This window comes from Carassius carassius, chromosome 4 (assembly GCF_963082965.1).
Source record: "Carassius carassius chromosome 4, fCarCar2.1, whole genome shotgun sequence".
Lineage (NCBI taxonomy): Eukaryota > Metazoa > Chordata > Actinopteri > Cypriniformes > Cyprinidae > Carassius > Carassius carassius.
In genome coordinates, this window is record NC_081758.1 from 23773762 (window position 1) to 23787610 (window position 13849).

The window sequence follows — 13849 nt, forward strand, 5'->3', positions numbered from 1 at the left end:
CCACAGACTAATATGAAATTTCCACCATTATCTGAAGTGAATGTTTTTCCTAAAGAGCTGTATTTCTCTGTAAATGTATCTCATGTTTTTCTATTGGAATCTGAAGCAAATTTCTGTCTGAGACTTCACAAACACCAATTTCATGTAGGCAAAAACATAACTATCTTGATGGTGTGTGTCTGTGCACACTTATTTGAAGCTTACTGTAGTGTTGAGGGCAGCTCACCTGTGGAAAACTAGAATGAGGAAATGTCAGATACAAAGCAATAATAGGGAATGTGGGAGAAACCAAATAAAGTGTGGATTGCTGGTTTGAATGTGTTACTTTCAGTTTATCATTTAAATCACTCAGATGGCTGGTGAAGTATCTTAAATTGCTACACACAAACTTTGCTTTTGAATAAAACTGTGTGCAACTTCTGTAAGTTGTTTTTACAATAATTTGCATGCAAACTGCACAGTGTTAAAGCATCTGAGTAACACAGCCATGTAAAAAAATACAAATGAAACCTGGATCAGATACATTCAGAGAGAATGGAGGCCCTCAAGGACTCCAGTCCACAAAGTCAGAAGGAACAATGCCTTGGAGGAGTTACGTTTGGAAAATGACTAACTTGGAATTTACCTCAATCCAGATCTACAGACAGTAGACATTGTTTGACATGAGTCCCTGTAAAACTGAATGTAAAACACATGCTGTACTAGATGGTCCAATCAGCCAATAATCCAGAATTCTTGATTCCATTGTTTCCTTAAGCCAGTGTGCAGGCATGTTATACCCCATTGGACTTCACAGTAATGCCTACATTTCTTTATTATAAGAAGCAACTAAAAATGTTTTGGATAAAATAAAGGTTGTGATGTGTGCTGGACTGGTAAATGAATCAAATGAGAGCTTGATTTTATTTATTTATCTTTCTAAAAGCTTTTGGTTAGAAAAATTAAAACACTTCGAAAACACTTTAATAGCTTTACAATGAGCATACAGTACTGACTGGAAAACTTCCATAGTCTAACTAGTGAGATAAAAAAAAAAAAAAACCCATGATGTTTTGACATAATACGTTAAAATAACCATCAAAATAATTATAAACTTGAACTAGATTCCAGAACATATTTCTGTAGTAACACGAAGGTGATCTGTTGCTTTTCCCCTTGTGTCACAAAAGCATGAAGTGATGTCTCCATAGTTCACCTTCTCATGGAGGTCCCTGAAACATTACATTCAGTCTGGAAATATATTTTCCTTTCTTATATATCAATGTGCATGATCATGTGAAACATACCTTCATTACGGTGTATATCCAGTTGAGAAGTTGACTAACATCAGTGTAAACTCCAGGTTTTCCATTCTGTGCACAGCCCACTCCCCAACTCACTATACCCATTAACTTCCAACGAGATGACGGGTACACTAGTGGACCCCCACTGTCCCCCTGAAAAAGAGAGAACACTTTAAAAGTGATCATACGATTTTGAAATTGCTTTTTATTTTCTGGATTCAAGAGACACACACACACACCTCCATTAATCACACACACACACACACACACACACACACACACACAAACACACTCTCTCTCTCTCTCTTCTGGAGGGGAGCCTATTTTTGATTTTTCATTTGTTGTTACCTGACACGCATCTATGTTTCCTTCAAGGAATCCAGCACAAAGCATTCTGGGAGTTATGGCAGAACCATAAAAAGAGGGCTTGGAACACTCTGACCTGTCAATCAGAGGCACTGAAGCTTTCTGCAGCACAGAGGGCAGCTCACCTGCATAAAATGAACGAGGAAAAGTCAGAGACAGAACAATATAAAGGTTGTGGGAGAAGCTGAATAAAAAGAGGATTGTTGATTTAAATGTAGAGGTTTACAGTCCTGCCTTATTGGAGTTACCATTTATCTATTATGTCACAAATCCCCTTCCTCTTACCTTTCTCCTTTAACAATCCCCATCCAGTCACCACAAGCATCTCCTTCACAGACAGCTGGTGTGGGGGTAAACAAACTGGCAAGATCGATTCTAAGTATAGACAGAAAATAAGAACTATAACCAGTGATATTTATTTGGGCCTTTTGTTCTATGAAAAACCTTACAAACCACTGACTTCACTGTAATTACTGACACTACAGCTTTAGAGTACTGGGATGCTTGAGTAATGACACACTGAGGCTTCTCAAAAGAATTAAGTTAAAAATAACCAAAGCATACCGCAAGTGAACCTCGTTTATGTTTTACAATATGCCATATGTTATGGGCCCTTTTTTAGGGGGGGGGGGGGGGGGGGGCGCTTTATGAACCGCCTTTGGGGCTTAAAAGGGGTTTCATAAAGCATCTTAAATAACAATCTAGCAGCAAAGGAGGGAAAATGAGAAAGAAAAAAAGTTGTAGTTGTTGCAGCGGGACTCCAACTTAAAATATCCCTCTTACATAAAGCAATTTATATAAAACATAATAATTGTAAAACTCTAGCTAAGCAGAATGGATAAATGATACTGTACCTCCAACAGTGACAGGCCGGGTGAGTTTCAGCATGGCGATATCATAGTCATTACTCAAGCGGCTGTAGTAACTGTGGACTACAATCTTCTCTATGCTGACACCTCTGGATGCCACCACTTGGGTCTGACCCAAAACCACGGTCCATCGCCTCAGCTCTTGTGTCTGGCTAAGAGTGTGTGTGTGTGTGTGGGAGAAAGAGATGCAGCAAGTCACAAAACATCCAAGTGAACCAACTGACCAATAGTCATTACATTTAAACAAGTAAAAATGGGTTTTCTTATTGTAAAGAGGAATTGTATTCAAAAGCAACTGGTTTAGGTTTACCCATCTGAGACATTTCATTAGTCAACTGAATTTAAGAGGAAAGACTGAATAAAGTCAAAATGCTTTGGACTAAAATTCTGTTCTAGAACACATCTTACACTTCTGAATGACTTGCCCTGTAAAACAGTGAGCAGCTGATATGATCCAGCGCAGGGACAGTAATGCTCCTCCACAAACATGCTGGTGGTTCCACTGAAGGCTAACCTGCCACGGCCAGTGTTCGATTTCTGTGTCCACCCCACCAACAATACGGTCCTCTCCCACCACCTCTCCACAGTCTGCATCAACACAGGGGAGACGTTTAGAATCAGGCACATAAAGACATTTAGTATGCTTAATTCCTAAAAAAATTAATAAAAAAAAAAAAAAAAAACAGACCTAACTGGAACTAGCATTTACATTAGAAAATAAAATGAAGTAGAATTAAAAGTGAATTTAAAAAAAATTTAATTAAAAGGGAAAGTCTGTCAAAAACTTTTTAGATCTACTAAACTGTTTAGGTTTAGAAAACCTAACTGTTTACGTTTATAAAAAAGAAAAAAAAAAAAGAAAAAAAAAAGCCCATTAATTTTCTAAGCTGCATATACAAATAGATGTATGGACTACAGTAGAACACTCATACTTTGGCAGAAAGTTGAATGTGTTTCAATTGCAATTTATTAAATCTCACTTCTTGTTATTCATGTTTAACGCTGCACACTGTGGCCAATTAAAATTCAGATTCCAGCTCATGAATGGAACACACACACGTCTCAGTTTTACCTGAGCAGGACACAGACACCACTGAGCCAGAGAGACATCGGTCACTGTGAGAGAGCACATCATCGTTTCTATTTGCAAATGCCATGATAATTTTATGTGGAGAATGTAAAAAATATATAACAATGACCTCATAGTAAGTGTATCTTACCTGACTGAGAACAAACGCTGGATGTCAGAGTGTGTTGAGTCATTGCTGACTGTAGCAAATGCATTGTGAGAGTTGAAAAGCAGACTCTTCATCAGGACTCGTGTACTTCGTGGACTCCTGTAGTGGAATATTTTCTGAATAAAGACTGCAGCAATCAATGGAAAGGTATTCAGATTTCTTAGTTACATAACAGCACTTATGTGTTTTTAGAGCCTAGTTTACCAGTGGTCATTGGTTATGAACCATTGTACAGGGTGTGCTCTGCTTACGCTGTATAGCCCAGTTGTTGACAGATTAACCTTGTGTGCTTTGTCCTCCAGTTATCAGCACACACTGTTCTCCATCCACCCTTATTAACAAACACCTGCAGGACCAGTCTCTCCCCCATCAGTCTCACTACAGAAGTAAATATAGATCAATCACATGTTCGCCTCCAAATTCATCTTTATTATACCTTTAAGCAAGGCCAGGAAAAAAAAATAAAGTGGTGGAAAAATCTCTCAAAAGGGGTGTAAAAAAAAAAAAGGTTCTTCATTGGCATCAACTTTTAACATCAGTGACACTTTTCCGTTTTACAAAAGGGTTCTCTAAAGTAGAGAAAGGTTCAATAAATTCTTAAATTAAAAAAAAAAAAAAAAAAAAAAGGCACAAGATCTTATCACAAGAAATTTATAAGAAAAACCAAAGAGTTCCGTTAAAAACGACTGATTAAACTGTTCTTTAGGAAACTGAAAATTATCTTCTATGCCATTGCTATGGGGAAAAAAAAACCTTTTGAAACCTTTATTTTAAGAGTATAAATGTGCATAATCACCTGGATGGGTGTCATTGGTCTGCAGTTTGGATATACATGTAATTTCGTCCTCACGGCCTGGACAGTCAGCCTTTCTATCACATACCTTTTCTATTGAAATGAACTTCAGCGAGCCAGAGCAGAAGAAAAACTTGGTATTCACCATCTTAATGGCTGGAAAGTAACCAAAATAAACAACAGACAGAATTTTCTTGAAGAACGTTTTATATTTAGTGGTCAAAGTGATTAAAACAGTTGTCAAAGTGATAAGCATTACAATGAAGAAAATGAAAGATGGCAGAAAAGGAGAATAGATGGCAAAAGATTCTTACTAAAGTACAACCCCACTATTAAGGTTGCTAGTATGACTATCACACAGCACACAGAAATAATGGTCAATCTCCAGCGTCCTCTGCTCTCCTGAGTCCTTGTTGTGCTTAACTCTCGCCTTCGTTTCAGCTTTAGGGCCATGAGAAACTAGAAATCTAGCCAAATCAGTGGATTTTACTGGTCCTGTAATTCAATAGACACGTTGTCCTTTCTTTAACTGTGTGAGACTTCACTAATACTAATAATTTTCTACTGCTAAATATATTACAAACAGGTTTATATGTGTGGTTAGACTGGTATTAGTGTCCTAGTTTTAATTAGTGAATCACGACTAGCAGCTAACAAGACAATACCAGTGTTTAGGGACTCCCTAGTTATCACCTACATCAGCTGATCTGCATTAACTAATCAGTTGGAGGCAGGTTTTGATGAGACTTTGGCTGAATTCAGAACAGCATATGGTTCTGTCATATGTGGATAGCATACTATAATTTTCAGCAGAAATAGGAGTAGCATGCTAATGGAATTATGAATTCAGCCTTTGATTTCAAAATAGGTTTAAATGTAATTCTCAAGTTCTTAAAATACTTTTTTTTAAATAATAAGTTCAGATGAAGATAATTTGTCAGCAGTAGAGACGAATTCTTTCATGAATGACAGGTGTTGGTTCTGTTTGTCATCAAATATACACACCTTGCTGAATCAATGTTATGTAATACAAAATATCAATGTTTTGATACGTAAGACACACACCTATAATTGCTGCACATTTTTATTAGATATGTATAAATGTGATTGTGTTTTGTCTGTGACTAATGTGTGTCCATTACTCATGAATTAATCTGTGATTACTGATATTTTTGCATTGTCAATCTTATTATATTCAGCACTCAGATTATTTTGCCTTTATTTTTAAATTCTGTGATTAATTGGGGGAAATGTGATCTTTGTGTAAACATACGTATGTGATGGAGAATAACAGTCCAATGGCATGAATTAAACACCAAGTTTCCACTGTGGCATTTCTATTTTGCCTTTTATGTTAAAAGCAGTTCATGGACAGTTATGTTCTCTATTTAATTATCTGCATTACAGTGTTTCTATGGACATTTTGTTAAGAAACGCAGTATAAAATGGTGCTTGTTAAACCTGTTCAACAGGTGTAAGAGAGAATAAGAAATGAGTTACTACTGGCTGAGTTTGTCCTGCTCTGATGTAATTGTTGTACTGCGTCACTAGCAGGTGCATGACAGAAAATAAATCATAGCTAAAGTACAGGTGGAGTTTTTCTGATCTTTTAATACGGATACTCACCTATGGAGCAAAGACAGGTATGAATACTGTAATACTGAACAAAATGTTCTCTAACATGGATATACTGGTATATAACAAACATATACATATTTATTTCTTGAATTTCAAGTGTGTCATTAGTTCTTTTTGTGGTTGGTTTTTAAAACAACAGTTTTTTTGTTGTTGTTATTGTTAATATATTACTGTGAATGTATTACGTCTCACTTTATGATTCCTGTAATTATTTTTCTCTTAGTGATCAGCTTGTGTGTAACATTACAGTTATCTTGGTATTGTGTCCTAATAGTTACCTTAGTTACCTATAATAATAATTAACACATATACATTCTAACTTAGAATTTATAAGTAGAATTAGTAAGATTATTTGGTTATAAAAAAGAAACAGAATTATAAAAAAAATAGGCAGATAGCATGCGACTGAGTGAATCATTCAGTGTAGAATATGTAAAACATGTTCCAACTGGATGCTGTTAAAGAGAGAATAAGATCTGCAACATGCCATAAGAAGGAAGGGCAGGATCTGAACCTCACCGATTAATCCTGGTGAAAAATAGTGTATCACAGCATTATTTAGTAGAAATTGGTCATTGAGAATTATTTCAAAAGTATTATTATTATTTTTGTGAAATCTAAATGTGGAGGACAGATAAACAGCTTAAATGATCTGGATTTGGTCAGACTTACTATCAAAGCCTGTCACTGTGACCAATCTTTTTCACTTTAGTATTTTATGTTGTTTCATAAAAGTCTGTATCACAAGACCGTTTTCATAAATAGGTTTACAAAGCTTTTTCAAAGTATTTTTTGTTTGGTTTGCATCGAGAAAAGTAAAAAATAAGCACCTATGTCTGTGTTTCTGTTACCCTTCTGTGTGCGGGAGTGCATACTGTAAACTGTTAATATGGAAATCAAAATAAATATAGGTGCTATGCTGCTTTTGTGTGTAGTGTATTTGAAAACCAGTTTATAACAGGTGATGTTAAAAAAATACTCAGAGTAGTATACCAGAAATGTATCTTTGTATAGTGCTGAAGCCTGCTGTTACAGATGCATTGCAACTTTATTTACACATTGTGTGTAGTGTGAAACATGCCTAGTAAGGGTCTGCTTTCATTTCATCAAAGCAGTACAACAAATTCAATAGAAACAATGCACCTATGAATATAATGCATCTAAGTAGCTAGGAGACCAGACTGAGATGTCTGAATTACTCTGTCAACTCCATGCAACATCTTGCTTTTTTTTTTATAAATGCAATATATGTATGTCTACAGGTGTGCGTATGGGCACTTTTAAACACTTATATGAATATGGTAAATAAATGAGGTTCATTGGATCAAGCATTAGGTCAGACGGGACTAAAAAAAGTAAAGGGAATATTGGTTTCTCCAGCTTCCAAATCCCAATGCAGTCATATCCACAGTCAAATACTAACTGATGTGTATCAGCAAGTTTGTGTCTCACATGGTAGTCCCCATGTCCAAATTTGCATCACAGACACATTCAAATGTACCAAAAATCAGTATTACAATTTTTAAACAAGGTTCCAAAATCTTGTCATTTTTAGGGGAATTTATTTGAGAGAATAGTTACCAACTTACCAATAATTGCCCCCTCTGCTGGTGAGGAGGTGGTTGTGTTGCATCCAGAGAGATAGTCATATGAATGAATACATGTTTAAATTATAACTGTGTATAACTTCTGACAATGAAACCTGGTAATATATATACTAAATATATATAATGTTTAATGTGTATTTAATTTGATGACAGATGAGAGCGAACAGTTTGTATAGAAATATAGACTTACAAATATCTTGCACTTATTTTATGAATACAGGCTGAGTCTCCTCCCTCATATGATTCTGTGGTGAATCACAACACGCCTCCTCCTTCATATCCGAGTCTTCAGACATTGTCAGCCACCCAAGACCAGCCGTACTACATAGCTCAGCCAGTACATCAAACACCTGCTCCTTGTGTAGTAGAGACAAGTAATATTTAACAGCACACACTATCTATACACACATACAGGGCTTAAAACACAGTAAAATAGTTCAGTAAAATAAATTGAGGGATCGTTAAATATTAAATATTTTTATCTTTATATCTGTATTAAATAATTTGTATCATTTGTTTATTTGTGTCAGTAGTCTTTGTTGTTTCCTTTACTGCAGTCCCGACACAACGAAGTCAAATTCCTTCAAACAATACAAATATGAACAAAAGGTATTGCTATGGCGGGTCGAGTGGTACTGCTGTAATAGTTGTTCTGGTTGTAATTGCCGTCTGGCTGGGAGGTGAGCATATATTTTAAAGTATGTAACAATATTGACACGAAGAATAGCTTTTTACAGGTACAATTTTTTTCGACTCCTGCACAGTGCGTTATGGGCCATCACTGTGGGCTCTCTCAGAGAAAGAAACAGAGACAGACACATGTCCCCCTTTATCAGTCAACTGTGATGGGAAGAGAGACTGTTCTCAAGGCAGTGATGAATCTCGCTGTGGTCAGTGTCAATCACATGTCAATAATGAAATCTTCTTCCAGTTGGAAATGATAAACTGATTTGACTTTGTTTTTACAGTGCGGTTCGGTACAGCAAATGAACTGCAGGTCATGACCTCTAAGACCAAAAGCTTTCTTCCCGTCTGTGCACAGGGCTGGAATAAAACCATAGCAGACCAAACCTGCCAACAGCTCGGTTTCAGACAGTAAGTATAATATACACACACAAACGCACATTATTCCTGTGATCCGAAATATTTTTACAGTCAAGTCTTGTTTTTGGAATTTCTATAAAAAAAAATTTTTAACTCTTCTATTTTTATTACAATATTTATATACAATATTTATATTATTACTTTGTAATTTAAACTGAAACTAGCAATGAAAGCTGTCATGGCATTGAATCACAAACTTTATTAAGAAACAATATTAAGAATATCTGTATGAAATGTATGCATGTGTGTTTCGGTTTGTGTGCTTTGCAGGAGTTATAAAGATGATGTCTTGCAAACCAGCTCATCCGCCTTTCAAAGTTTGAACAGTCAGTTTACAAATGCCATCCAAGGGAGCGTTAATATGAGGTAAAAACCAGAAATGTGTATAATTTGCTGCTGAAAACACAGAAAGCAGAAAAATAAATTAACCTACAGAAAACAAAATCACTCCAACAACAGCATGAAGCTATAGCCATCAGTGGATGTGTAATATATGTTAATGCTTAAGATTATGCCTTACAAAAAAAAAATGCTAATAAGGTAAACCTAATCTTCAGTGGGGCATAAGCAGATTTTAAATGTAAAAAAAAAAATTTAAAGTAAAACAATCGAGGTCATACAAATTCATATGAATTAGCCAGCAAAACATTAAATTGTTACGAATTGCCACCACATAGGGTTTTGTATTTTTAATTCATTCAATTTAAATTCATTCATTTAAATATTTAAAAAGTATGAATATGTATAATGATTCGGTATATTTAGAAACAGAAACATCACAACTGAAAATGCTCTTTTTGTCTCTACCACGTGTGTAACAATGTTGATTTAACTGTAGTGCATCCTGTCCTGGTCAGAAGACTGTGTCCCTGCAGTGCAGCAGTGAGTACCCTACACGACTGCTACATGTTATTGCTGCATGATAATGCTATCTAAGTCTAAACACTCTCTCCTATTCTTTCTCTGTTTAGAGTGTGGACAGCCATCAGTACCAAGGATCGTAGGGGGGAAAGTGGCTGCTGACGGTCAGTGGCCGTGGCAGGCCAGTCTGCATTTCCAAGGGGCTCACACATGTGGAGGAACTCTAGTGGCTCCAGACTTCATCATTACTGCTGCTCACTGCTTCCCCAAGTCAGTATATATTACATTATATAGACTGACAGAAGATATAATGACTAGTCTACACGTTGGAAATAATACTGTGGCCTGAAATTATAATTAAGATAAATGAGAACATTAGCAAATAATATACAAAAAGCATGGATGGATGTACAGATGATTGAATTTCCCTCCCCCCCCTTTCTTAGAGGAACATCCAGCTCTCAGTTGCCTAACTGGAAAGTGTATATTGGTTTGGTGTCCCAGCTCCAGCTTCCCAGCCCATATTATGTCAAACAAATCATTTTACATGAGAATTATGACTCAGCGACAAAAAACAATGATATTGCCTTGCTAAAACTCAGTAAACCTGCAAGTAAGTTTGTACATTTACACAGAATTATGAATCCACAAGTTGACATAACTGTAGCTATTAACCATACACATCACTGTCTAAATTACCATAACTATAAAAATCAAAGAGGTTCATCTGATCACTGACATGTTTTGTACATACGGTTAGGTAATATACAGCCTGTCTGCCTGCCTGTGTTTGGCCAGATGTTTCCTGCTGGGAAACAGTGCTGGACCACAGGTTTTGGACTTACCTTTGAAGGGGCAGGTATGTATGAATATGTATTTTGTGGTTAGAGTTTGGATGTATTGATTTATGCATTTATAATACTGGCCTTTCTCCACGTGTGTTGCGCAGATAGTATCTCCACTTATTTGATGGAGGTCGCAGTAGACCTGATAGACTCAGCTGTGTGTAAATCAAATACTGTTTACGGCGGACGTATCACTGAGCAAATGCAGTGTGCAGGAGATCTTAAGGGGGGGAAAGACTCCTGCCAGGTTGGACACGTTCTCATATTCAAAAGCTTACAAATACTGCCACCTCTCGGTACAATATTATATTGCAGTTTGAACTTTGTACTGTTTTTAATGCGCTTTTCTAAGTTCATTCAGTATTATTTCATCTGTTTTAATCTCACTCTCTCTCTCCAGGGCGACAGTGGGGGTCCACTGGTGTGTAAAGTTGATGACAAATGGTATCTCACAGGCGTAACAAGTTGGGGCGATGGCTGTGGAAGGCAGAACCGTCCAGGGGTCTACAGTAATGTAGGGCAACTTTTAATGTGGATATATGGCAAGATGCAGGTAAACACACTTTTGCATTTTCACATGAAAAAAACATTTTGAATTCATCATGAGTTAAAATACTTATATTTCATGTACAGTCCCTTTATCATTACATTTTTCTATCTTTTTTTCTTTCTCTCTCGGTTTCCTTAATTACAGCAACAGCGACCGTGACCTTCTACAACAATGAAGAACAAATCCTCATGTTCTACTCTGCCGTGTAAACATTTTTATGTACCAAAATATTTTTTTTATTTTTTTTAAAGTGACAGTACACAGTAACATGCAATTTTGCAGTAAAAATATATATATATATATGTAAAAATTTTAATTCATTATTTAAATCATGAAGATCCGACAAGTCTTTATTCCTTTTGTAAATGTATCTGTAAAGATGTTATGTTCTTGAATAAAAACATGCGATACATTACTGTATCTATCTGGAACAAAATACCAGAAAAGCTGTACAATTCTCTCTGAAAGCACTGTATATTGTGTATTATATGTCCTGAGCAGGTCTACTATTGAGGAGGAACTAATGTTTCCTAGCAATGCATGTTACATGTAAAGATTTCCAATAATATTTTAAACTGAATAAAGTGGAGCAGCATATTGAACTGAAGTCTCTTTCACTCTGAGAATAAAGAAGCAGGCTGCGATGGTTGTACTTTAGATTTTTACTGTAAAATAAAACTGTAATACTGTTATTGAAGACAATTTCCTTTCCGTCTAAACTGTGAAAGTTGGTAGGATCTTTACTTAGTCAGAATCATTAACTTTAAAAGAATACACCACTTGGTCCCTTTGTACAAGCCAATAGATTTTATGTTATATCTTTTTAAAATGAGAGAGTGAGAAATCTCAAACCCGATCTTTATATGAACACTATTTTCCATTTGTACTTATTTGAAAACAAGAGTAAACAGAAGCAATCTGTAAGATTAAATACTCCCGTACAAAACTAAAGTGATTAGTTATGTATTTGTTCTACACTTCTTTATGTGTTCGTTAAAAAATGACAGATTAATTTTTAACCACCCACTGAAATAGATCTAACAGATAAACAAACAGTTTAGAATTCTTCTGAAATCTCGATGCAATTTATTAATATAAATTTAAATGGATTAACATAAAAAGTATATATTACAAAATTTGTGTACATAATGTGTATTTGTATATCTTATATCTGGCCTATAAAGATGAAATCTGCCTCTCATGGTCTGCTTGTTTCTCAGTGAGTGATACTGACCTTGTCAGCATACTGTAAGGGTACTTCACCACTGCTCAATGGTTAGATATTAAGAAATGGCCCGAAGGCTTGTGTTTATGCACATGTTTTGAGGTTTATGGGATAAAACAGGTCAGAGCGAAGGGCTTGAAGGTCATTATTTGCTAAGCACACACTCTTTTTCCATCCCTGTAGCTCTCACTGATTTGTCATTTGCTCCACCAGTTACAATTCCAGCATCAGAGAGTTTAAGGTGTTCCCTGCAAACACTCAAACTCCTCTCTGACTCATACGCTCACACACATATATCACAGTTGTGGAATTTTCAACTCTTTCAACGCTGAGATCCTTCACCACCTCTAACAATGGGAGTGGGTAAGTTTGATTCAACTTTTGATAGTTTGATAGCTGATTATATATCACACAACTTAAATAGAATGTTCACCCAAAAAAAAAAAAAATCTCATCATAAACACCCTCATGTTGTTACAAACCTGTATGATTGCTGACCATAAAATAAGATATTTTAAAGAATGTTGGAAACAAACTGTTTTGGTTGATGTTTGGTTTAACTATTTAACAAATTGAGACATGTATAAGGTAAAAATCATATTTACACTAGGTTTATATTTAACATTATACCCTCTGTGTGTTCTTTTTAAAGAAATACCTGAGTATTCAGATGCTGATTTCACCTATGGTAAGAACATCTGATTGTTACTTATACTCCTTCAAATTTAAGTGATGTGGAAAAAGTGAATGTTGTACATTTGTTTGCATCTTATTTTAAATATCTCAAACTAAGTAAAAGTCCTGCTCTTAACATCCAGTAAACAAAGGCTAAAATTGTGCTTTACATCTATTAACGAAAAGTTTATTTTAGAAACATTTCTGTGTATATCTTGTTTGTAACTATCTGTGTGCACGCTTATGCCAGATTATGAGTTTATCAGAAGAGGTGGGCTGATCTTTGCAGCTGTTTTGTTCTGTTTGGGTATGGCTATCATATTCAGTGAGTATGTCTAGATTCATGCAATCAAATGTCCGCATGTCCTCTCTGCTTACATTACAATAAAAAGACCAGCAAACACAGAAATGCACGCACACACCATTTCTTTCCTTGTATAATAAAATGTTATCTTCTTTTCTGGCAGGCAAAAAGTTCAACTGTGGAAACAAGGTATCTGCTAAGTAAGGCACATACAATATCCATACAATAAAAGATAAAACACACATTCTACGCCTCTTACCTATTGTTGTCTTCTCTGTAGGCTTGAAGACAATGGTGGTCTTTGACCTCTTCTTCATTAACCTTCACCGTGAGCATGCACCTGCATTAACATACAGTGTTACACTTTTAGCAAGCAAGCATATTTCTAGAAAGCATTACATCATGTTTTATAAAAATAAATATCATGACTTTCTATCAAGAAAAAAAAAGGTCATCATCTTTCTTACTTTCTTATCTCAGAAACTCTGAAT

General features: G+C 35.7%; 3 protein-coding genes across 4 annotated transcripts; 2 read left to right on the top strand and 1 right to left on the bottom strand.

Moving 5' to 3' along the window:
- Positions 1-1154: 1154 nt before the first annotated feature.
- Positions 1155-5219, bottom strand: LOC132130512 (transmembrane protease serine 4-like). Of its 2 annotated transcripts, none has more exons than XM_059542243.1 (11): positions 4864-5219; positions 4553-4705; positions 4008-4134; positions 3739-3855; positions 3591-3634; positions 2944-3106; positions 2504-2670; positions 1935-2024; positions 1632-1774; positions 1287-1436; positions 1155-1211 (listed from the first exon to the last, which is right to left on the bottom strand). In XM_059542243.1, the coding sequence occupies exons 1-11, from the start codon at positions 5000-5002 to the stop codon at positions 1200-1202; spliced, it is 1305 nt and encodes a 434-aa protein (XP_059398226.1). In that variant the 5' UTR covers positions 5003-5219; the 3' UTR covers positions 1155-1199. The 2 variants fall into 2 exon arrangements, with proteins under 2 accessions (XP_059398226.1, XP_059398218.1); XM_059542235.1 differs by having other exon boundaries at positions 2504-2666; positions 2940-3106; positions 4864-5218.
- An 859-nt stretch (positions 5220-6078) lies between these two features.
- Positions 6079-11380, top strand: LOC132130527 (transmembrane protease serine 13-like). Its single transcript, XM_059542253.1, has 13 exons — positions 6079-6192; positions 8015-8168; positions 8352-8474; positions 8559-8684; positions 8763-8889; positions 9169-9264; positions 9737-9780; positions 9870-10029; positions 10206-10372; positions 10520-10618; positions 10709-10851; positions 11005-11157; positions 11299-11380. Exons 1-13 carry the CDS (start codon positions 6178-6180, stop codon positions 11311-11313), a joined length of 1422 nt encoding a protein of 473 aa, XP_059398236.1. The 5' UTR covers positions 6079-6177; the 3' UTR covers positions 11314-11380.
- A 1201-nt stretch (positions 11381-12581) lies between these two features.
- LOC132130535 (sodium/potassium-transporting ATPase subunit gamma-like) lies at positions 12582-13596 on the top strand. Its single transcript, XM_059542260.1, has 4 exons — positions 12582-12742; positions 13032-13067; positions 13305-13379; positions 13522-13596. The coding sequence occupies exons 1-4, from the start codon at positions 12733-12735 to the stop codon at positions 13560-13562; spliced, it is 162 nt and encodes a 53-aa protein (XP_059398243.1). The 5' UTR covers positions 12582-12732; the 3' UTR covers positions 13563-13596.
- The last annotated feature ends 253 nt before the right edge of the window (positions 13597-13849 follow it).

Excerpts from the sequence above, each read along its gene's own strand:
- LOC132130535 (XM_059542260.1), top strand. Across the intron at positions 13,068-13,304 it reads AGATGCTGATTTCACCTATG|ATTATGAGTTTATCAGAAGA; the intron begins GTAAGAACATCT and ends CGCTTATGCCAG. Across the intron at positions 13,380-13,521 it reads GGGTATGGCTATCATATTCA|GCAAAAAGTTCAACTGTGGA; the intron begins GTGAGTATGTCT and ends CTTTTCTGGCAG.
- LOC132130527 (XM_059542253.1), top strand. Across the intron at positions 9,781-9,869 it reads TGTGTCCCTGCAGTGCAGCA|AGTGTGGACAGCCATCAGTA; the intron begins GTGAGTACCCTA and ends TTCTCTGTTTAG. Across the intron at positions 10,852-11,004 it reads GGGGGAAAGACTCCTGCCAG|GGCGACAGTGGGGGTCCACT; the intron begins GTTGGACACGTT and ends CTCTCTCTCCAG.
- LOC132130512 (XM_059542243.1), bottom strand. The coding sequence starts at position 5,002 with ATGGCCCTAAAGCTGAAACGAAGGCGAGAGTTAAGCACAACAAGGACT. Across the intron at positions 3,856-4,007 it reads CAACAACTGGGCTATACAGC|GAGTCCACGAAGTACACGAG; the intron begins GTAAGCAGAGCA and ends ATTCCACTACAG. Across the intron at positions 1,437-1,631 it reads GAAACATAGATGCGTGTCAG|GGGGACAGTGGGGGTCCACT; the intron begins GTAACAACAAAT and ends TCTCTTTTTCAG.